The 24,704-nt window shown below is 37.1% G+C and overlaps 4 protein-coding genes across 5 annotated transcripts in view; 2 read left to right on the top strand and 2 right to left on the bottom strand.

Moving 5' to 3' along the window:
* Window positions 1–3,874, bottom strand: part of LOC134663742 (trithorax group protein osa) — a 91,562-nt gene extending 87,688 nt beyond the window's left edge. For both annotated transcript variants that reach the window (XM_063520211.1, XM_063520213.1), the window contains exon 1: window positions 3,414–3,874. The gene's annotated coding sequence lies outside the window, so the exon portion shown is untranslated. The remainder of the gene's footprint in view (window positions 1–3,413) is intronic.
* LOC134663551 (uncharacterized) lies at window positions 422–1,135 on the bottom strand. Its single transcript, XM_063519945.1, has one exon. The coding sequence runs from the start codon at window positions 1,133–1,135 to the stop codon at window positions 422–424; it is 714 nt and encodes a 237-aa protein (XP_063376015.1).
* A 2,324-nt stretch (window positions 3,875–6,198) lies between the features above and the next one.
* Window positions 6,199–8,036, top strand: LOC134663741 (pyruvate kinase-like). Its single transcript, XM_063520207.1, has one exon. It carries the CDS (start codon window positions 6,280–6,282, stop codon window positions 7,984–7,986), a length of 1,707 nt encoding a protein of 568 aa, XP_063376277.1. The 5' UTR covers window positions 6,199–6,279; the 3' UTR covers window positions 7,987–8,036.
* A 1,568-nt stretch (window positions 8,037–9,604) lies between these two features.
* The window catches only part of LOC134663731 (serine-protein kinase ATM), a 29,571-nt gene continuing 14,471 nt past the window's right edge, over window positions 9,605–24,704 (top strand). Inside the window, exons 1-13 of the mRNA XM_063520194.1 lie at window positions 9,605–9,950; window positions 10,650–10,746; window positions 11,294–11,458; window positions 14,898–15,127; window positions 15,519–15,617; window positions 15,869–16,102; window positions 16,717–16,844; window positions 17,249–17,479; window positions 18,332–19,428; window positions 20,045–20,466; window positions 20,768–21,226; window positions 21,801–22,127; window positions 23,661–24,214. Coding sequence (XP_063376264.1) covers window positions 9,750–9,950; window positions 10,650–10,746; window positions 11,294–11,458; window positions 14,898–15,127; window positions 15,519–15,617; window positions 15,869–16,102; window positions 16,717–16,844; window positions 17,249–17,479; window positions 18,332–19,428; window positions 20,045–20,466; window positions 20,768–21,226; window positions 21,801–22,127; window positions 23,661–24,214 — 4,244 coding nt within the window. The 5' untranslated portion in view covers window positions 9,605–9,749. The remainder of the gene's footprint in view (window positions 9,951–10,649; window positions 10,747–11,293; window positions 11,459–14,897; window positions 15,128–15,518; window positions 15,618–15,868; window positions 16,103–16,716; window positions 16,845–17,248; window positions 17,480–18,331; window positions 19,429–20,044; window positions 20,467–20,767; window positions 21,227–21,800; window positions 22,128–23,660; window positions 24,215–24,704) is intronic.

The following is a 24,704-nucleotide window of genomic DNA, read 5'->3' as shown; positions in this document are numbered from 1 at the left end:
CTATTCTTTCTGAAACTCCAACTATCTCCCTTATATATTTCTTTAGGTGGTTTTTAATTAAAAATCCAACTCCGTGCCGTCCTGCCGTTTCACCTATATGATGCATTATAAAATCTTCGTGTTCTTCTATAGCTTCTCCTTGTCTTCGGACCTCACTCAGTCCTAGGATGTCCCATTTAATGGCTCTTAGTGCCAGGGTAAGCTCTGTTAGTCTTTCCGTGGTTCTCAGGGTTAAAACATTAAGTGTTGATATAAACAAGTTTGAGCATTCTTTCTTTCTATTTGTTTTTTGGGTTTGAAATTGGGTTGGAAGGTTTTGGTCCGCTTTGTCCTCCACGGTGACCAACCGGCTTGGAGGTGTAGTAAAGTTGCTTTTGGTTTCTTTTTGTTTGTTTTTGATGCCGATGCTGTCTGCGTTTCCCTATGCTTCATCATTTCCTTGTGTTGACCTCGCCTTCTCCTGTTGTAGTGTGTCTCCCTTATGTAGTTTGGCTGGTCCTTGATTGCTGGGCGATGCTCCATTGCTATCTTGCTGTGGGGACTGAGAGAGGGCCCTCTTCTTGCTGTCGGTTTTCCCTTTTACTATCAGTTTATCGTATCTTATATATGCTACATTCCCTTTTTTCTTTTCTTCGTCCAATTGTTCTCTAAGTTTCTTCCTCTCTTCTAAAACCTCTTTGGGAAAGTCTTCTGTAACATAAACTTCAGTGTTCTTTTGTTTTAGAGTTCTCTTGTTTTTCAGGATTTTATTTCTTTTCCATTGGGATGAGAGATTGATCAGTATTGGGCTTTTGTTAGATTTCCCTAGTCTCCTGCTGAACTGAATCTCGTTTCTTTCGAGTGTAATTCCCATGACTTCATTCACAATTTCTATCACTTTTTCTTCCTTTTCCCAATTTTCTGCGATTACGCCATGGAAAATGATGTTTCGCTGCCTCTCTCTATTTTCTACTAGCGAGATTTTATTTTCTAAGTGCTTGATCTTTTCATCACTCTCTTCTTGTTTCTTTCGCACATCCGTGATTTCGTCGTTTAGAGAATCTCTAAGCCTATGATATATAGTTTCAGTCTGCAGTTCCATCTCATACTTCATTCTGGTAAAGATTTTCTCAAATGCCGCTTCCGACAGATCCATTTTATATTGGTTTCCGAACGTACAACTTGGCAAAAATACTTGAATCTGATGGACAATTTATTTTTGTTTTGTGGCAACACTGCCTCTGTTGTGTCAATCTTTCTTGAGGTAGGTAGATATGAATTTTGCCAAATGTTATGTCAGTCACACTTTATTTCACTTAAATTTTACTTCACCAGTTGGGTTCTCACAGTAGATAACGTTTGCAGACTGTTTTCTTCCGTTTGGCGATAGTTGCAAACACAATCAACAGTTTTTACACTAAAAATCCTTTTATAATCGCGAGCAAGGTCTCACCGTGACAGTTGCTTTGACAGCACTCCCATAATCTATTTACCTACTAGCTTTTGCCCACAACTTCATCTGCATAGAATCAGTAACAGCGCTAGTGTAAGTATAGCGCTTGAATAAATTGTAATAGCAATCATTCAATTAGAGCATAAGCAATTTTAATCGCTTACTTCAATTATCAGGCAACTCATTATCTCTCTCAATTCCATCCCCCTTTTCACTCTCTTTAGGGATGATTCCAGACATAAAAACTATCCTATGTCCTTCCCCGTGACTCAAACTATCTCTAATTGCAACTAAATCGGTTCAGCGGTTTAAGCATGAAGAGGTAACAGACAGACAGACACACTTACGCATTTATAATATTAAGTAAGGTTTACTCGGGTAATTCCGAATGTCGAAAACTGTCGGATAATTCCGAAAAGAGACTTTTATTATGATGGAATTAAGGGTGATTTTCATCTGAATTTCGGAATTATCCGACATTTGGTATTACCCGAATAAACCTTATGGATGTTTATTCTAGTACCCATAACACAAGCCTTATTGAGTTTAATGTGGAACTAGGTTGATTTGTGAAGGATTTTACCATAGTATTTGTATATTTCTTTGATTATATACAGTGTAAACTCCATATAATGTTGACATTTTTGCCTCTAGTTGGTTTATAACGTCAAAAAGTGTCCGGTCCCTTTGTCGATTGTCGCTTTGTAGAGTTTACACAGTACTTATCAAATCCCTTAGAAAACTATAAAAGGAAATACCATAACCCGTCCCTGGATTTATGTCAAGTAACTTTCAAAATAGACAGACACACCAATAGAGCAAGTCAATAAATACAAATATTTAGGAAGCGTAATAACCAATGACTCTAGATGCACCGAGGACATCAAACAGAGAATCGCTATGGCTAAAAGAGCCAATAACAAAAAAGATCTGCTTAAGGCACGCATTTCAAAAATAGCCAAAAATAGATTGATAAAGGTATTTATCTGGAGCATTGCGTTGTATTCAAGTGAGACATGGACACTGAGACAACAAGATAGAAAAAGGTTGGAGGCTTTCGAAATGTGGTGTTGGCGGAGGATGGAGAGGATTAGCTGGACGGAAAGGAAGACGAATGAAGAGGTCCTGAGAATGATAGGAGAAAAGCGATGCTTGTTAAATGCAATAAGAAATAGGAGAGGCATGATGTTAGGACACCTTATACGGCATGATAACTTTTTCCTAAACATCCTGGAAGGCAGGATTGAAAAGACAAGAGAAGAAGGGAGACCTAGAATCACTTATCTCAGCCAAATAAAAAATAATGCGTCGTATGTGGAAATTAAAAGACTGGCACAAGAAAGAAATGATTGGCGATTGCTCCACCGACAAGAGCAAAGCTCTTAAGTTATGATGATGATGAACTTTCAAAATATATAACTAGACCAAAGAAGAATCCCTTACTTATGGTAGTTATGGTTATTTCATTCTAATTTGATTTTGCTAAAAATATTGTGATGCACAGAAAAGGCAGCAATTTTGAATAAGCTAACTAATATAATTAAAATAGGGAATTTTAAAATCACAGATTAGATAAATGAAGAGAACAATAGGATATCACGTAGAGCATCTACGCCGAATTCACACTGTATAGAAAACAGTAGGTTAGCGATTGTTGATAGAACAAAAAATAACCTCCAACAGGCAGGTGATCAAGGCTATACCAAAACCTTGAGATAATTTCACAAACATTGTTCTGAATATGTCACTTGTGATATAAATTACATAAATATTAGTGTTATCAGTGATTTTGATTGTGTTTTGATTTCTGTGTCCCATAATTTAGAAGAGAAGTACCAATTCAATGACGTCATTACTTTGACAGTCAATAAACCACGGTAAACAATAGCATATTTTTTACAGTAACACCATACTAGAAAGAACATTCGTTACATATAAATAAAACCCCATAATACTAGAATAATAACAAAAGTATACTCACAATGTTTTCAATGCTATGGTAAAAAATGTTCGAAGTGTAGACTAACAACGATCAGTGGTTGACAGCCAAACTAAATAACATGGCGGCATCTCATCGCAGCCGGTAAAGAACGAATCCATCGATAACAATAATACACTTGCAGACACACTCCACAATTGGCGACAATTTCGCTCAAGAAAATCACTTTTCACTACAACAGCAAAATAAATGATTGTATATCACACATTAAAAACTAAATGACGTAACATACTCAACCTTCACGGTCGCACAGTACATATTATGAAAAAATTCTGTTATTTTAACTTAGGTACGTTGTATGCAAAACACTATTAATTACACTTTAGAGTTCAATTACATTTTAAATTGCGTTAACGTACATCAAATTAATTTGTCAAAGCAAAATCAAACGCATTTATGCCAAAGAACAAACGTGACACGCAGTCAAGCAACTCAAGCCACAGAATGTCGCAACAATAAACATATCGGTACACAGACTAGTAAAATTTGTGAAAATATTGTAGAGGTACCAACTGTTAGGACAAAATGGTCCGATCATGGCATGAATCTATAATAACTGGATGAGGCATGAGCGGTGGAAGGGAAATGACCGAAAGCGCTATTATTGTTTGTCCTTGTCAGAGTCTTTCATTTTTTTATTCCCCACCGTAAACTTATTATAAGCCCCCATTCGCACGACAGCTTTTTCAACGCGCGTTAATAAAGCGCTTGAATCTATCCACACTCTAAATTCGACTTAACGACCAAGGCTTAAAGTCGAAAATCCAACAACGCTTGATAAATAAAATAAAAAGCGCCACTGCTGTCGTGTGAATACATACATGGTTATCCATTTGTGTCATTCAAACGCTTTTTTAACGCGCGTTGAAAAAGCTGTCGTGCGAATGGGGGCTAACTATGGCATTTTTTTTTGTCTTTAGTTTTTATATTTTTTATACTTTCCATTTATTATAATTTTTAGTTTAAAACAACATGATTTTAGATTTTCCCTTCTCATAAATATTAAGCCTCCTCCAGACTATGCGCGAGAATCGCGGGCGAAGCCGCGAACGCAAGTGTGGCGTCGATTTCGCAGATTATTCACGTCTTCGCGCCTTGTTCTCCGTTTTTTGTCGGTATTTCGGCCCGCGTCAAAGGAGACGCGAAGCGCGAACTTGCAAGACTCCACATTAAGCCCGCTCCACACTCGTGCGCGAATCGCGGCGCGAAGCCGCGAACGCGAGTCTGGAGTCGATTTCGCATATCAGCGAACTAGACTCCACACTCGCGTTCGCGGCTTCGCCCGCGATTCACGCGCATAGTCTGGAGGGCGCTGTACACACTATTTTGGCTCTTCTGTGGCCAGATAAATATTAATTATATTATGATTATATTACATTAAGCAGCTATATTTTACGGTTTCACAAGAAATCAAAATGGAAAAACAGCTAAATCACGTATGATGCCATAGATAACTAACAGTTAAACTCGATCAGCTGATGCTTTTCCGCCATCTTGCCGCAAACCAAACTGCGAAATCGCCGTGAAGTGTGCGAGTGCGGAGTCAGAAAAGTCATTAAATATTAAGCCCCCTCCAGACTACATAGTCTGGAGGGGGCTTTAAAATATTATCACCGGCGTAATGTATTATTTCAGTATTTTCGATGCTTAACTTTAGTAGAGAAAAACCGGGCAAGTGCGGTTGGACTCGCGCACGAAGGGTTCCGTACCATAATGCAAAAAATAAAACAAAAAAAAAAGCAAAAAAAAACGGTCAACCATCCAAGTACTGACCACTCCCGACGTTGCTTAACTTTGGTCAAAAATCACGTTTGTTGTATGGGAGCCCCATTTAAATCTTTATTTTATTCTGTTTTTAGTATTTGTTGTTATAGCGGCAACAGAAATACATCATCTGTGAAAATTTCAACTGTCTAGCTATCACGGTTCGTGAGATACAGCCTGGTGACAGACGGACGGACGGACGGACGGATGGACAGCGAAGTCTTAGTAATAGGGTCCCGTTTTACCCTTTGGGTACGGAACCCTAATAGACCAAGAGAAGTCTGTAACGATTTTGAAAGCACAAACAGTGCAAGTGTTAGGTATTTATACGTCATAATTTCATAGAAGTTTGACGTAAAAAATAACACTTGCTCTGCGGGTGCTATCAAAATTGTTGCCGTCTTTTCTTGGTCTAACATGTCATTTGTATAAACTATAAAAAGATTCGGGCCGAATATGCTCCCTTGTGGGACGCCGAAGTTGATATAGAGGTATAATAGATCACTTTACTTTTGAATTGAAAGAACCTACACTAACAAGTTGATGCATTCGCCTAAAAAACAGATACCTAACCAGAACTATATACAACTTAAATTGTAAATGTTAAGGGCACAAGGATTTTATTTTTAATACGTTTTAGAATTTAGCTATTTGCTGAAAATTATATTTCATTTTCTATGCATTTATTTACATAATTGCACACAATAAACCATATAATCTCCTTATTTATAAAAGAATTATTGATTTAATCAACTTAAAATTCTGTGTTTAGTTATGGCTATTATTTATGTTTTCTTTTAGGTAAGTAAACTCTTATGTTTAAGGTTGTATATTTCGCTTTGTTTTGATTTGATTTGATGTGTCCACTTTGTTTTATCTTTATCCAGTTTTCTATTATATTCATTCTTTTTAACTTTAAGTAAAGAGTACTAACTTACCTATTTGTAGTTTTCAAACAAATGAAGATTGACATCGTCAAAATATTTACTTGTCAATGGCAAAACGCGTGTGTCTTTAACGTGTGTTTACTTTGATTTAATAAGAATTTGTTTATTTACTTGATTTTATTTATATAGTTAATAGAATGTCTGAAAATATGTCACTTCCTTGGCACATTTCTTTAGAAGATGCCCCAACATTAAAAAACGACAATTTTCCTTACCAGACATCATTGTTAAAACACTATTGCAAATTAGATGTACATGAAAATCCTTGTGAAGAATTACAAACAGGTATCATGTGTGACATTGGTATTAACAATCGAGAGCCTAGCAACGTTCAAAGGCTTATTTCTTCCGGTATGACTGTAGCTCGTCTCAATATGAGAGATATGGAACCAAATGCATGTACTCAACTCATTCAGAGCATCCGACAAGCTGTATATAACTTTAGTGCTGAATTGCAGTATGTATATCCTTTAGCGGTGATTGTTGATGTTAGAGGCCCTGAAATTGTAACTGGTGATCTAAAAAGTGGTCCACGTACCACTCTGGAACTATTCCAAAGCAATACTATACGTTTGACTACTGATACCAGCTGGCGCGAATGTGGTACGGCAGAATGCCTCTTTGTTGGATATGATCGTCTTACTGATCTTTCAACAGGAGACAATATATTTATAGATAGTTTAACACCAGACAAAATTAAATTGGTGGTGTCCAAAGTGGGCGATGATTCTGTGGAATGCGTAATCGCAGTAGGAGGAACTATTGGTGCTAAAATGACAGTCCGCATTTCATCAGTACCCCTTGCCAATTTTGTAAATCAAAATGAGAGTCGTGAATCATTAGTATGTGGGGAGTCTATGGGAGAACAACTTTTCGAACATATGGAAGGACAAATTGCTTGGGCTCTTGCTTATGATGTCGATGCGATTTTAATTTCTAACACTCAACAAAGAAACGATATCAGACAAGTACGAGACCTAATACAGGATAAAGGCAAACATTTACTTTTGTTTGCTAGCATTGATACAACTTTAGGATTAGATAATATTGATGAAATAATAGATGAAGCTGATGGACTATTCTTAGATCGAAGCATTCTTGCCACAGATTTGCCAATAGAAAAAATATTTATTGCACAAAAAGTAATTCTTGCAAAATGCAACAATATTGGCAAACCGTGTATTTGTAAAGCTGTTATAAATGAGCAGATTCCTACATTATGCGTTAATGATATAGCAAATCTCGTACTGGACGGTGCAGATGTCCTTTCCTTAGAATTTAATTATGAATCTCCATTGAAAAAGTTTGCTCCGTGTTACGACGGACTTCGTATGGCGGAGCATTGTGTTGCAGCTGCTTCTGTTATTGGTAGACACGCAGAACGTATAGTGTGGCAACCACGGACTTATGGAAATGTAGAGCTAATGCAAAGTCCGCTTAAGGAACCAACTCAAGCAATCTGCGTGACTGCAGTAGAATTAGCTGAGCGTTCCAATGCGTCTGTAATTATATGCCTAACAAATTCTGGGCGAACTGCAAAAACTATTTCACACGCACGACCTACCTGCCCTGTAGTGGCGGTCACCCGAATGTGCCACGCTGCTAGGCAGTTACGTTTCTGGAGAGGTGTTCGCTCGGTGCACTACTTCGAAACTCCTAAAGATAACTGGATATCTGAAGTAGACGCTAGACTTCACGCTGGATTAAACTATTGCAAGGCAAAATGCATTTTGCATGCAGGTGACGCTTTTGTTGCAGTCACAGGATCTCGTCGAGGTGTAGGATACTGCGATTCTGTTAGGCTCTTGTACGCAAGTGCCCGTGATACTGTATCCGTAGAGTAATATTGATGTATAATTGCTTTACACTGTTATATAAAATATTATACTTAGTATGTTCCAATATCAATTGTTTTGTTTCTTATAGAAACTACAAATGCATGAGTGTCCCGCACCCAGATATTTTGAAACAAAATATCATTACTCAAAATGGGGCTTAAGATGATAAGATCGGAGTTATGTTTATACCAAATCTACATACACTGTTTATAAGGGAACGTCGCTTAGACACATTGCCCGTTTTTTGTCTGAAGCCGTCTTTTAGTAGAAGTACTTTTATGACAACGAATAGGTGCCATAGGTAGCACTGGCAGCCGATTATTTTAGCCCTTATAGCTGCATGTCCGGAGCTATCAGGAAAGCAGCAGCAGAAGGGGCTGATCAGGGTGGATGGTCACCGTGTAGCAAGACCGCGGGTCATGATTATCATGAATTCATATTAAATATACTAAAACCATTTGACTAAAACGATTTTTTTAAGCTAATCAAAATCATCTTCATTTGGTCCTACTAGTATAGTAGAGTCTGTGCGGAAAGAGAAGAGTCGTGAAATGTATGGGATCCAATACATTCTACGACTCTTCTCTTTTCGCAGAAACTCTAGCGTATTTCGAAAGGGTTTGGTTTTAATTTTATGGTAATATCTGAATGCACCTTTTTTGAGATATTGACAGTATCAAGGCCCCTACGTTTATTGTTCTATTTGACGGCGCAGCAACTAGTATCATTTCTCTCTCCTCGCTCTTTTAAAATGCCATTTGTCAAAAAAGGACAACCATACTGCTGACAAGGTGAACTTCAAATCAAGTGTTGCCTTTTTTGATGCATCCAGGCTGTGAATGTGTGCGTAAAAGCGTGTATGTGTGTTCTTTTAGGGATGTGAAAAGTCGATTTTAATCATGTTATATATCGATAAACGCTACACAGCGGAACGAAATAGCTATTAATTGAAGCTTCAATATCTTCGTTAAACATATACATAATTGAAATGCTAATGAATAATAAATATATTAGAATATAATAAAATATTTCAATTATTGCGGAACACATATCTTAGTAGGTATTTATGTATTTTAATTAAATATCTGAACTTTCCCTTGGTTCCCTGCTGGGGCGTGACGATAAAATTGTGATCTGATAACCACAATAAAGAATAAAAGCGTTTTTGTTCATTTTAGATATCGTCAAACCTTTGAAGTAAAATTAAAATTGTAAGAAATGTCGATAGTTTATCGATATGACTTTATCGACATGGCTACAGCAAGGTGGTGTTAAATTGTTAATCGTACACTAAACAAAAGTGGCAACAGTGACAGCTCGCTGAGACACCGTCTATATATATATATTATGTCTATGGACAGTATTGATATTGACATGAACTATAGTTTATTCATATATATGGTACAAAAACAAGTCAAAAAACAATAAATAAAAATAACTTAAAATTAAACTAAATACAAACTATTCTAAAATAAAATAAAACTAATCTAAACTAAATCTAAAAAAGGCCCCTGTGGCAAGGTCCCCAAGATGCTGGCTGCGTTACCCCGCTGAACTGCCAGACTAAAGCGCTGAGCGAGGTAACTGCCAGCTCTCAGCTATTGACATTGACATTCATGTTTATGTCAGGTGAACGGTGAACCGGGAATTAAGCTAAGCGTTTCATTTTCAAGCTCTTAGCTTTTAAACTGTAAACTGTAAACTTGCCTTTTATTTTAGAGTTTCAAGATAGAGGATTAGATAATTTGAGCACACATGAGGTTATCGGAATGTCTCTTGAGAATTCTTTACAAGAAATAGGTGCCGGACTTATATCCACTCGAGCAAATGAGAGAAAGAAAAATGCAGAGTCCTTGAAAACCTTCCTTGCCGCTAATGCAGTACCTGCACTTCTTAGCAATAATACAATAAAGAAAAAGGGATATAATTGGAATAATGTATTCGATGACGTTCACGAGTACATCTTAAAGGTAATATCAAAATATTCAGTAGAATAACGAATTGTAAAAAATGACTATTGTAAGTTTTAATCATGGATGAGATATTAATATTTTCATGAACGCTATAATAGACTCTAGCTGTTTATAAGTACTATTACCTACTCTTATTGAGTATTTTATAATATTATAAAAAACTTGTTGCTGTTTCTTATATGTTACAAGTATTTCACCCATACAAAACATGTAGAGAGTGAAGTTCCAATAACTTTGGGAAATGCTTTTATTTTTAACCACAGTCATCTAATGTATGAAGCAAAGTGGCATCATCACTAGCATCTTTGTAAATTAAGACAGAGCTCAAACCTGCATGTAAATTTATTGACAGTTTTTAAGTTTAACGCAGTGTAAACTTATTTAGCCACACTCTTGGGATAGGACGTTTTTTGACGCTATAGAGATTCGTTATACATATAGAGAGAAATTAATATGAAAGTAAAGCAACTATAGCCAACAATTGTCAATGTTATAGGGAGTAAATCATTATAAGGTTTACTCGGTTATTCCGAATGTCGAAAACTGTCGGATAATTCCGAAAAGAGACTTTTATTATGATGGAATTAAGGGTGATTTTCATCTGAATTTCGGAATTATCCGACATTCGGTATTACCCGAATACACCTTATAGTGTTTGGACTGTATTTACTTTATAATTTGTTTATGTGACAACAGGAATTGGAGAAATATGAGACTTCAAAAACATTCTTCAATGTCACAGCACCTCTTTGCACATCGTTATTGCACTTGTGCTTGGCGGGATCCAATAAAGGTAAAAATGTATTATTGGTCATAAATTAATATTGTAAGCTGCCTTTGGGGGCTACAGGGAAAATCGCAACCTTGAAAATGGTCTATCTTCATCCTTGTCTCCTATACAGGGTGATTGGAAATTCGCTGTAGCCCTTGAAAGGGGTTATTCTATGGGTCATTTGCAATAATTTAAGTTCAGTCAACCAGGGGTCGTAAGATTGCTAAAACTTTCCAAATTTTTCCAAAAAAAAGGATTTGAAGTCACAATGTTTTGTAATTTTCTCAGAATATTATTAACAAGCTTATGGTACCTTACCTCATTTATTGTAAAACTGGTTAAACAGCGTTATGAAATATTTTACCTCCTATCTTGCTAATTTTTGGCCCTAGTGCGGTAACTAGCACTATTTGTGCGATGGTTGAAAATTTAAAGGGCCATATGTAATGTAAATTCGCAACTCGTGTTGATTTAAAAACCTCTCTTCAGTTGTGTTTGAATTTATCGCCACTTGTTGCGAATTTCCTACTTTTCTCACTTGTATTGTAATGTACTAATAAATTTACAGGCAAGGCATACATCGGCTGTGAGAAAGTAATGGAAGCATGTTTGTTTGTGTTGAAAGACAAACGCATGGCGACTGCCATTGGAGATGCCTATTTACAGTTGCTGTATAAAGATGTATTGCCATATGAACATTATGTGAGTTTTATAACACCTGCAACATGGGAAGGTAACATACATCTTTCTTTTCTATCACTCTTGCATATTTGAGCGATAAAGAGGCAGATAACTAAATTTCGATTTTCGCGTTTACCGGTAGACCCTTGTTAACAAACCGCCTTGGTGCATCAATGTCATATTTTATTGTCTGTGAAAACTTGTCAAAAAACAGTTTAAGGCACAGTATGTATAAGTTAGTTTATGAATTTACTGAGTCGGTGGTGCTGCACTCTGGCGGCAGAACATAGCAGTAATATTAAAAATTAATAAGCCATAATTGTGTTTTTAGTTTTAAGATATGTTTTGTAATAATATGTATGCTAGTTTCAAGGTAGGTAGTTTATGGGCCAATAGTTGCCTGAAAATAAATGTTTGCATTTCATTTCATTGCAGTAATATCTATACCCAAATTTGCACATTGGGTTCAGATACGAAATGGGTCGTCATATTTAGCCTATTTTTGACTCCCCCCTGGGCCTGGCCTGATTTTAACGCTACACCCCCCCCCTGCTACAAGATCACGTGATAATTAAAGAATCAGCGGATTATTTGATCTGATTAAATTTTTGAGTAATATTGTTGTTTTTGGCTTTCCCACTTTGAACAAAAAATACACGTGATATCTGCTCTGACCCCTCCTCCCCCATCGTGATCATTCGTGATATTTTTCTTACCCCCACCCCAGTGGCGGATTTACAGTCTTTGCCGCCCTAAAGCCCTGTAGCCGTCCCTTGCAAGGCACCCATAATAATATTGACTACATTTTGAGTTATTTGTTGTTACCATCAGCGAATTTTTTGTCACAATTTGCCGCCCCTAAATATCTTGCCGCCCTGGGCCCGGGCCTACTGTGCCTTAGGGCAAATCCGCCACTGCCCCACTCCCCCTCTAAACGATCACAAGATTTCTGGACGACCCCAAAGATTCCATTTCGAAAATAAAAATAAACTAAACATGATCATCATGAGCACGTTGTGTGTAATCACTTGTGAATTTTTAAACAAATTCATTTTGACAGAGTGCCAAGAGTAATAAAATAAAGGAGACAACAAAAGTGTGGATTTATAAGGCATACTCATTTGAATTAAATTATTGACCTGTTGGATTATAATACTGCATATTAAATAAGCATATGTTTAATTTTACAAGTGAATGCTTGTCAAACACATTTTTATTTAATCAATCAATCAATGACATGAAATATGGAATGCAATTATTGCCCACTTGTATGCGGATCAGGTTTGATGACAATGATTAAACTAGTGGCTCTGGGAACTGTAGACCTAGTGAAGCCTCATGGGTCCGCGGCATTGAAACTCTCAAAACTGTAGGGACAAAATAATTCAGAATAATTATTTGCTTACCGAAAATCACGGAGTCGGTTGAAATTGAAAACTCGCTCCCTATTGGTTCCCTAGAACCTAAGGATCACAGGATTTAAAAGGTCGGCAACGCGTATGTAACACCTTTAGAGTTGCAAGCGTCCATAGGCTATGGTGACTGCTTACCATCAGGCGGGCCGTATGCTCGTTTGCCACCTATGTGGTATTAAAAAAATATCATGTGTGTTTCAATTTCTACCTTCACATAAACAAAATAAAGTCGAGAATTAAAACAATTGTATGATGCTTGTTATTCTACTATAGTTCGTTTTTTTTTGCATTAGAAAGAACTTGAAAGAAGGTAAGCGATCTTGACATGTCTTTTAATTGAAAAGCGCTTTTTAAAAATCAGTAACTATTACTTATGAAAGCAGAAGAATATAAATGATTGTATTAGACTCATAATTGTTACATATTTGCTGTAACATATTTTTAAAATGTGTTTTTCAATTAAAAGACACATCAAGATTGTTTACCTTATTTCTAATGCTAAAAAAAACTAACTATATATGTAATATTACAAATGTTAAAATTTATAGTTAATAATTCCCTTTCCCTTCCTTTTCCCTTTAATAATTGCGTTTAGGCATTAGGTCCGCCATTTGTACATTTTATTTGTATTTTGTGCAATAAAGTTTAAATAAATAATTTCAATTCCCTGAACCAATTAATCCCTAATTTATTAGGACCTTTTCGAATTTGAATATAGCCTAATACCTTCCGCTCCAATAAAGTTAAAAAAGCAACACCAATTAAAACACCAATTAAAAGCTGGGCGTCCTAAATAAGGTGAAGCGATACTTCACACCTGGACAGCTTCTAACACTTTACAAAGCTCAAGTCCGGTCGTGTATGGAGTATTGCAGCCACCTGTGGGATGGCTCAGCTAAATACCAACTCGCCGCTTTGGACTCAGTGGAGCGCAGAGCCAGGAGGATGATTGGCGACAAGAAGCTGACGGCTGAGCTTCAGTCTTTGGCCCATCGGCGGAAAGTCGCCAGCCTGTCGGTATTCTACAGGTTGCACTTCGGGGAGTGTGCCCAAGAGCTACACGAGCTTATTCCACCGTCCCCATTCTACCATCGGACTTTTAGACGCACGGCCGGTTTCCATCCTTACTTGGTAGATATTCCACCAATTCGCACGAAGCGCTTTGCTTCTACTTTCCTTATGCGCACTGCCAAGGAATGGAATTCCTTGCCGGCGTCTATATTTCCGTGTTCTTATAACCCGGCAACCTTCAAATCAAGAGTGAACAGGCACCTTCTGGGCGAGCTCGCTCCATCGTAGGCCACGTCTACGCCTCGGCTAGTCTGTGGCCATGAGTAAGCCCATTCATAATAAAAAAAAAAAAAAAAAATTCGACCCTAGAGGGAAAACGTCACCGTGAGTGGTGCAATCAGGATTGTAATTTAGTACGAGAAAACTAAGGGCCTAAGGGGGGGTAAGGGGGCAGTTCAACAACTTCTACACGGCCGCAGTCGTGGGCGGAGGCTAATATTGACTTTATTTTTTGTTTTAAAGACGCAATTACGAAACTTGAAATAGGAATATTACTAATAAACCCATAAACAGTAAGGGGTCATCCATTAATTACGTCACACGTTTAGGGGGTGGGAGGGGGTCAAGAAAATGTGACATTTTGTGACATGGGGGAGGGGCGAGTCACAAACATTGTGACGTCATTTTAACTTCATCACTATTCATCAGTAACCGAAAATTAATTTACTTATATTTTTTTATTCGCTGTACATTTAAATAATGAGGTTTTGGAAGTAGGTAATTATCGTTCCTAATTGGTTTTGTGTTATAAAATTACTAATATTTCTTTTACGTAAAATATATTTTATTAAAAAAATAATGCCGAGTTAGTATTGCCGATTTCGTTGAAACCAAAATTGCCTAAAATGTGACGTCACACCAGGTGGGGACGGATCTGCAAAATGTGACCAAGTGTGACAAGGAGGGGGAAATTCGTGTGACGTAATTAATGGATGATCCCTAATTAGGTATAGCTCAGGCGTGTGGTGTATTCCGCGTGATTTTTTATACATTTCTTGATTGCAGATTTACTGGAAATAAGTGTCAAGTCATCTCTAACAAACCACACACAACTCGACACTTACACGTTGTTGCGACTGACCTGTAGTGTGATCAAAAAGGCAGCTAGTTGTACCCAATTCGTTGTGCCATTGAGAAATGCTCTGCCGCAACTGAAGAAATGCTTCCATAGAATAGAGAGCGATAAAAAAAATCAGGAGACTGTGACTGAGATCACAAGTATACTATTAGAAAAGGTATATCAAGTTTTTGTTTATTTGACTATTATCAGTACCTACCTACCTATAATGTGTATTTATTTTGCAATTAGACACAACAGTACATATTATTTATCATGTTTACTAAAAGGTCTATCAAGGAATTCTACACACTACACTCTATAGCATCGGTACGATAGGATAACTGCGAGTGCGCCAGTGGTCAAAGAATCTTATGCAATGTGAAATAGAGTAGATATTTCGGCGTATTTTTTGTCTTGTCGCGTTGACATATTTTTCAAGTGTGCTCTGACATCACTATAATAAAGATGTTATTGTTTTAGATGTATTTGATAGCAAGTGTGTGGTCAGCACAATGGGACCACCCTGACGTGCTTTTCATTCAAAGCACTTTCTTTTTATGTTCTAGCTTTCATCTGAGTGCCGACTGACTATGTGTGAATTTACAGAGAGCGCACTACCCCTACTCTTAAAATATTATGATCAAAATGCAGATCAAAAGAAGAAGGTAGGAGTCAAATACATACTTTAAAATGTATATAGTCAGCAGCAATAGTTGCTAAGCAGGCGAGGTGTTCAAAATGTACTTGACGCGACTTTATCTGTCTTAACAAAGAGAATAAGAGTGCTTCGAGGTGCAAGGTAATTATGAACACTTCGCTCACTTAGCAACTTTTGCTGCTGACTGTAGGTACATGAAAAAACTGTCTAAAATTGATTTAAAATTCCATTTTAAAATTATATCAAACTTATTTTCAGGCTTCGGTCTTCAAAGTTTTACATCTCATAGTACTTCTACATCATCCTGAAGGGAAACATCAAGGAGAAAATGGAAGCCTTGCTCATAATTGGAACGTTTGGAACAAATATTTGAACAGTATCATGGAGATCACTTGCTTGGAAGCGAATTATTTGCAAAAATTAAGAAAGCACAATGACTCAACTCTATATTGCGAGTACTATTATACGTTGGCCGCATCAGTATATTTTCAGGTATTTACAAATCTTAACTGTCCACAGACAAAACATCCTCCAGACCGAGCATACTCGCGCTACCCCCTCTGCCACGCATACGGTAGTTTTACTCCATGTTCGAGTCGAAAGTGTCCTTGTGTGACTTCGCTCACCTCGTCCGGCGCACCCCCGCATTTTTGGCATCATCGGTTGCATGAAATAATTGCTCTAAACTCGGTCTAGAGGATTCCTGGTCTATGCAGCTGTCTCTTTAAACAGACCCTTAATCAATATTCCGCAAAAATCGTTGGACTTGCTTTTGTGGTCCTGATTTGTCTTCAATTGTCTGTATCATTGTTTGTATACATTTTAATGATATATCTTGAATTTTGGTTTCGTTCGAGGGCATATATTTTACCTTTTTTTAGTAAGACCTTGGTCTGCGATTGACGCTCTATAGAACAGAGGGCCTACCGCGAAACACGTTCGACGTGATGCCTTCCTGTCACACATATGTACGAATTTACAAGTGCGACAGAGAGGCAACACGTCGAACGTGGTCCGCGGTAGGCCCTCTGTGCGTATAGCTTCACGTTCTATAGAAATGATAACCCCTATTCAACGCTTCATTTTCGACTGTACATTTTTTTTAGATTTTGAATATGCCTTCACAATCTGCTGATGAAACAATGAACTCCTCAAAGAGACAGAGAATTTCATTGAACAATTATAAATGCTTCACTGATCTGATAGATGAGCTACGAACCAATCATGTGCCATGGTAAGATTGCTTTTCAATTATAATACATACTATACATACTACATACTTATGTTTTAATAGAGCTAGAGTTACTCATTATTCGATCCATTATACCTACACATTGTTCCTAAAACAGAGCTGTCCTGGAAAATTAATTGAAAATTATGGCTTATTAATATTGATAATAATGAAAAATATTTTGACACCAAGGAATTGTCATTTAGCTATTATGAGATATGTGTATAATGTGTAACAGTTACAGTACATTTAAAATCATTCCGATTCAAAGTATTAGGGGTTAATTTTTTTTCAATTGCTTACAATCTTAGACCTGTTTAGTTGGTAAAATATTAAATTTTAAGTTCATATACATATACCTACTTGATATTAATAAAACTTAGAAAACTAAAATAAGTTTTTTTCAGGCTTGGAATTATATGCTCCTACATACAAGATTATGGCCGGCATATAACAGCACCGAAATATGTGGTTTTACTGGGTGTTGCTGAATATTTAGTCTCAAACAATATGCAGAGTTATTGGAATGTGTTTGAGCAATATGCATGTTTAATTTTGAAGAATTTAATTAACACGCCAGGTAACAACGAGAAATTGACGACCGAGCCTTTGGTGGCGTTGTGGAACTCTTGTGTCAGGTGAGAATGCATTAATTTAGGTGTTTGTGCCTTCGCTTGAAACATATATGATAGTGACTTTATGCGTTGGAGGGTCTGTCATCTTGTGGCCTGAATCGGAAACATAAAACATGTACATTGCCAAAGCAAGTGCTGCCATCTACCGTTCTCTTACGTTTTGTTGTGCATAGTAGGTTCTGCCATTTTGTGGGCTACAGCGGGAGAATAAACTTCACATTTACGGCTCGCGACAAAAAACTGACGGCTCCTGTGCTGCCCCCTATAGTTCATGCAGGCTCCCTATAAAACTAATAAAGTCCTTTGCCCTTAATTGGCAGCGTCATCTATCGGACCACTAAAATACTACTACTCATTGCGTTTTTATACTTTTTATTTCTCCAGTATTTTTGTTATTGCTTGATATTATCCCATGTTGTATAAAATGGATTAGAATACCGTAATATTGCCTGAATAGTTGAATACAGTCCCTGAATATGGTTTGCTGCTAAGTGGACCAATATTGCTGTAACTGGGTATCTCACTAAATTGCTTGGTACAGGCATCCATCATAATTAACAAATATCGCCGAAAGTTGAACAGCAATAAAATAACCCTCGATTAGTCTGAAGATGCGATAGATATTGCGTCATCGGCATTGAGTGGGCATAATGACGATTTTTGTACTTTAGTAGTGTTCTTTGTAATAAGGTTGATATTTGTATGTAGGGATTTTTCTTAAAGCGAGACGTGTGGACTGTTTGAAGATTTATTGGCGACTGATTTTGACACATACATGCATACATTAACACGATCACTCACACATGCTTAAAACGCATCCAACAAGTAGATTTTATAAGCTATTATTTATTGCAGGAACTCCTCATCTGTTAACGATGCTCATAAAGCGACACATACTATTATGCAAACATTGCTTGAATTGTACAACTTTGAATTCCAAACTGTGCAGCCATTGCTGAAATTGTATTTTGAGAAAGGAATGCCGGTCACAGACTCGAGCATTAAAACATTATGTTGCGTGTATCACAAATATTATAGCAAGTGTAGTAACGAGCAAGAAAGGAAAAACTGCCTCGCTTGGCTTTTTCAAGGAAATATGAGCTCATTAGAAGTGAAACGCGTAAAACATTTCTTCCTACGCATTATTGCAAACGAGAATTTCAGTTTTGAAGAAAGTATCCCTAAGAAACACAATGATCCTTTATATGAAATACTATTCAATTCCAAGGGAAAAGATACTCTATTTAGTATAGGAGATCTTGATATAATAAAGGAGAAGGAAACTCCTAAAAACGTTCCTCAATCCTTGGAAATGAACAATGAAATAGCCGGATTATTACAAGAACATTTACAGGGAGAAATTACTGGTTATATTGAAAAGTTAAATCGACGTGAGATTGGACCATTAGAGTTTATCCAGTATGCGCGGGTAGGTATCGCATACATGCACGTTACTTTGCAAATTAGTCCTGTTATGCATTCTCAGATTGAAGAAAGCCAGTTGTATATTTCCTTGAAAACTGGTTTAAAAACCATGTCTCGGACCTTGGCTAAAATGCTTAAAGAGAGCAAAGACGCCAGAGATAAAACATATATGTTGCAATGTATGCAGGATCTCTGGCTTACAGACTATCATACAATAGTGAACTCATTAGTTCGTTCTTGTGCCGATCAAGAGTTTTTCGCGAGCATAAATGAAATACTGAGCGAACAACAACTTAAAGATGAAGACGAATACGAAAATGACTCTGATTGTAACCCTAGCGTTACAAAACACAACTGTATCTGGCTGCTAGCAGCATACTGTCGGAAGAGTTCTGAATATAGAGATGATATTTTTGAGCTTATATTAGACCCGGCGTTGTATGAGCTAACGTCTCCTTGGGACGTCAAATGTGCCTTCCAGTGCATAAGAATACTGATTGAAGAAAGCGTGGAAGAATGTCCCCTTGGTAGGTTAATTTATGATGATATCTTATATTTACTTACAGTGAATTAAAGAGACATGTCGGGTTATTCCCACTAGTTACCACCAAGTTGTTACCAGTGGTAACTACTGGGAATTTTTCCCACCTTTTTTTACCACCAACTCGACTTGGTGGTAACTACTGGGAATTTTTATTCCCAGTTCAGCTAAAAAACTTTTTTAATATTTTTGATCACTTTTAAAGCAGTTTACTGAATCACTAACTGACACATAACTATTTATTAAAGCACTCTACATTTATACTATACTATTGATACGGTTTTTATTAGTATTGAATCTAACAATATTTTGGTGGTAACTACTGGGAAAAAAAAATCCCGCGTTTTACCAGTGGTAACTACTGGGAAAAAATTCCCACCTTTTACCAGTGGCAACTACTGGGAATAAAATTTCCCAGTGGTTATCACCAAGCCGAGTTGGTAGTAACCAGTGGGTTTTTTTTTTACCAGTAGTTACCATTGGTAAGAACTTGGTAGTAACTAGTGGGAATAACCCGACATGTCTATCACAATGATTTTCATGAAAATCTCCAGACAATGCAATTTTATTTTATTTGTTTAATTTTTTTCTTTTTTTTATAGCCTCAGTATTTTCTCTTCTGAGCAATATGTGTAGAGCGTTATTTCGAAATTCAGAAGCAACTGAGACAATACTCCACATCTTATTAGATATACTGGATCGCGTGTGGACGCTAGACAACAATATGAAGCAAAACTGTTTCATTATGGTCAAAGGGTACTTGCAACGCTGTGAAAAGTTGTACTACCCTCCTCACGTTGCCGCTCTGATCTTAAAATGCGTCGCCAGAATGGCTGAATTAAATAATAACAATAATAACGACATGGGGAACATCTTCCGAGATGCCCTAGTGGACCAGGTGAAAGGCACCACACACAGCTTACGTTTGTACACCTGCTATCTGTTGGACGTGATTACGAATAACCTTACAGACAATGATATAGAAGCTTATTTTACTGGGCTATTGGAGATCTTTGTTATAAATGTATGTTTTTATTTTTATTTTTTTATAAAGCTTGAGTACATTTTTTTTACATGTTTTTTAACTTAATATGATAAAAAATGACTAAGCCTGTTGCGGATATCATCATTGGTTTGTTTTGGACGAAGCATGTCGCGGATTTGCATTTGTGGTCACCTGACGAAGCCTGCGTAGTGAATATCCTAACTAAAAATTTGATCATATTTTTATAGATGTTAAATAAAGATACTTAGTGCTTTTAATTTATGTATCTACACTGCAAAGAAAATTTGTGTAATTAATATACGCTTAATATGTCTTTCAGGTATCTGATACGAATGAACAGATAATAAAAGATGAATCAACGAATCGTACTTTAACGGTTCTTCACAATTTCCTCGCTCTAGCGCAAGCAAAACACTCGTCAATCCATAGAGTGATTACTGGTCTTTTATTCATAAAGACAGAGAAATCGTTGGATGCATCATTAGTAAAAATATTTTTGAATAAAATTACGAAGTCGGTGATGTGTAGAGACATTGATGCCTACCTTGACGACAACATAGTTTCCGTCATTCATTTCTGGATATCGAAAAACAAAAAAATTGAAGAATTGCCGTTCGAAGTGTTAGGCTTTCAAAATGTAGACAGTTTTCTGGAAAAACACATGAAATGGATAATAGCGGCAGATATTTTGTGGAACAATGAAGGTGATGTGCTGAAGAGCAAATTTTTGAATAAGATGAAACTCAAATTACGCACAAGTGAAAAGAGCATTATAGAGGTAAATTATCTCTTAATCTTAAAAACACCAACACGTATGACTGAGCATTGGTAGATCTTATCCCGTTGCAAGTAGGCTTACAAATGGTTTTTTAGGGTTCCGTACCCAAAGGGTAAAACGGGACCCTATTACTAAGACTTCGCTGTCCGTCCGTCCGTCCGTCTGTCACCAGGCTGTATCTCACGAACCGTGATAGCTAGACAGTTGAAATTTTCACAGATGATGTATTTCTGTTGCCGCTATAACAACAAATACTAAAAACAGAATAAAATAAAGATTTAAATTGGGCTCCCATACAACAAACGTGATTTTTGACCAAAGTTAAGCAACGTCGGGAGGGGTCAGTACTTGGATGGGTGACCGTTTTCTTTTTGCTTTTTTTTTGTTTTTTTTTTCCATTATGGTACGGAACCCTTCGTGCGCGAGTCCGACTCGCACTTGCCCGGTTTTTTTAAATACATTCGGTACTTACATAAGTAGTATTAGTATTTTTTTAAGGTCATGATGAATGTATGGTGTTTACTAAACGTTTTCAAGAAATATTAGTAACAAGTATTATACGTCATTGTTACAGATGTGTTTCCCCAACATGATAGTGTTATGCTTACCATACATTGTGACGGAAAAATACAATCTTGATTTCTCGGGACCCGACCAATACGCCTTCCGTCAATCTACGGAGCGCGCCAATAAAATGTTCACAACCACGAGACGTATAATGGATAGAGAGAAATGGAGTTGCTTGATTGCGGACACGATGCCCGAGCTACTACTGATGTGTGCGATGCACTTGCGCGACCAGGCGGGTGTCGAAGAAATGTTTGGAGTGAATATACCGGCAAATACGGAGTCTTACTTGTATCCGAAGGCTGTGTTTACTACGATATTGAAATATTTTGGAGTGAGTTTTTTTTTAATGTTATAATTTTAATTTTTTTATTTTATCTGTTACATATTTTACTTCTATATCTACAGTGTGGAAAGATAAGTCGGGCCCTGGAGGGAAACACCTTAAATCCTTAAGCTGGCTCATTGTACTTAAAGGAGAAATTCCTTTATTTTTGAAAAGAAACAAAACTGCATTCAAAGATTTTTTTAAACTCGCTTCCTCGCCCGGGACTCCTCGAACCCACTAAAAATTCCAAAAAATAAAAACTCGTAATTTTATTCTACTAGTCGATACAGTTAATGTTAATAATAACATTTCTCCAAGAAACTTTAGGTCTTACACTCGTCTGTCGTACAAAATATACATAAAATCGAATATTTAGTACCTACTCAAGATTTTTTTAGACAATCCAAATTGAAGAAAAAAAGAAAAATACTTTGAATACAGTTTTGTTTCTTTTTAAAAATAATGGAATGTCTCCTTTAAGTAAAATGGGCCAGCTTAAGGATTTAAGGTAGTTTCCCTCCAGGGCCCGACTTATCTTTCCACACGGTATATATTTAAATTTATTCAGTCACGTGATCATTGTTGCCTTTGAACTAAAACATTGAGGTCGGATTGATCGAAAAAATAATAGTAATAATAAATGGAGAGTCACTCAGGCATATCATTTCCGGTTGTTCTCATCTTGCTAACGGCGAGTACTTGCACAGACATAATCTCGTAGCCAGGATTATTCACCAGCAACTTGCTCTTCTATATGGCCTTGTGGACTGCGAAGTACCGTACTACAAGTACTCACCTGCGCCTGTTCTCGAGAATGGTCGTGCCACGCTCTATTGGGATCGATCTATCATCACTGACAGGACTATTGTAGCCAATAAGCCTGATATTGTGATAATAGATCGATCGCAACGTCGGGCCATGCTCGTTGACATCACCATCCCCCATGATGAGAATCTCGTGAAGGCCGAGAAGGACAAGTCCAGTAAGTACCTAGACTTGGCTCACGAGATAACCGCCATGTGGGATGTTGATTCGACGATCATTGTCCCGATAGTCGTTTCAGTGAACGGTTTAATAGCGAAGAGTCTCGACCAACATCTCGAGAGACTCTCGCTAGGTGGTTGGATCAAGGGACAGATGCAGAAGGCGGTGATCTTGGACACGGCGCGGATAGTACGTCGGTTCCTCTCTCTGCAGCCCTGACCACCGGTAGCTTGGGCCTTGCCCCGCTGCTGGCGGCACCCTAGGTTAGGTTTTTTATAATGTGTTTATATGTATTTTTATTGTTTTGTAAGTGTTTTTATATTTTACTTTTATATTCATATTATAAAAATACCTAACCTAAGACGATAAATAAATAAAGAGAATAATAAACAAAAACCTAATTGGTCTATAAATAACTTTTTTAGAGTAATGCTTATTACAACGATTTTCTGAAAATTGAGAAAAAACTACTGAGCATAGTTTTTTGTCTTAGTTGTTCAACCTTTCGAATCATGACTATGCTCAGGATTCTTAGACGTATATTTTGTTTTACAGGAATGGATTGCCGGAAATATAATGCAGTACTTATGTACAGAACAAGCCACCACGATATTCGACATACTGCTCAAATTATGGGAAAATGTTCTCCAAACGAAAGTTTTCGAATTCCGAGTAATGTCCTTATACTCGTTCATCACATTTGTCGAGTGTGTTCCTCTAGGGTTTGACTCGGACGCGTTTGTTGCCAACTTTACATGCAATCATCTCACTCACGCAATAAAATCTTCCACAAACAAAGAGGAATTGCGCGTATTGACGCAATCGCTAAAGATTGTCCTAACGAGACTTTTGCCGCAATCTGCTGATCTTATCCGAAAACCGATGCTAAAGGCTTTATCAGTGTTGCTGATCAAAAAAGAAGAAGGTTTCGACAAAGAATGCGAAGGATTGTTAAAATACTTACCTGTGGATATGAAACAGACTCTCAGACAGAATGAAGACGTGATAGATTTCAGCAATGCGTCTCATGGAGCGGTATTGTCTTGCGCGTCGAGTGTGGAGTTCTCTGAGAGACTTAAAGCGTATAGTTTTACTCTAACTTGCCCGAGGTACGTATTGTTTTGATATTCCCATGTGTAACATAATACCGGTAACCGCCCTCTGTGAAGGGTAAAGAGACAGTGTAACCGTAAATATTTGGGTTCGAATCCCGTTAAGGGCATTCACTTGTGTGTTTATTACAAATATTTGTTTCTGACTTATGGAAGTCTTCTATGTTTTATAATTATTTATATATATCTGTGTATTATACAGGGTGGAAAGATAAGTCGGGGCCCTGTAGGGAAACTACCTTAAATCCTTAAGCTGGCTCATTTTACTTAAAGGAGACATTCCTTTATTTTTAAGAAGAAACAAAACTGCATTCAAAGTATTCTTCTTTTTTTCTTCAATTTGGCTTGTCTAAAAAAATCTTAAGTACTACATATTCGATTTTATGGATATTTTGTACGACAGACGAGTGTAAGACCTAATGCTACTTGGATAAATGTTATCATTAGCATTAACTGTATCGACTAGTCGAATAAAATTGCGAGTTTT

The sequence above is a fragment of the Cydia fagiglandana genome, chromosome 4 (assembly GCF_963556715.1).
Source record: "Cydia fagiglandana chromosome 4, ilCydFagi1.1, whole genome shotgun sequence".
Lineage (NCBI taxonomy): Eukaryota > Metazoa > Arthropoda > Insecta > Lepidoptera > Tortricidae > Cydia > Cydia fagiglandana.
The sequence above is the reverse complement of the archived record's forward strand: the minus strand, read 5'-3'. Positions and strand labels throughout refer to the sequence as shown.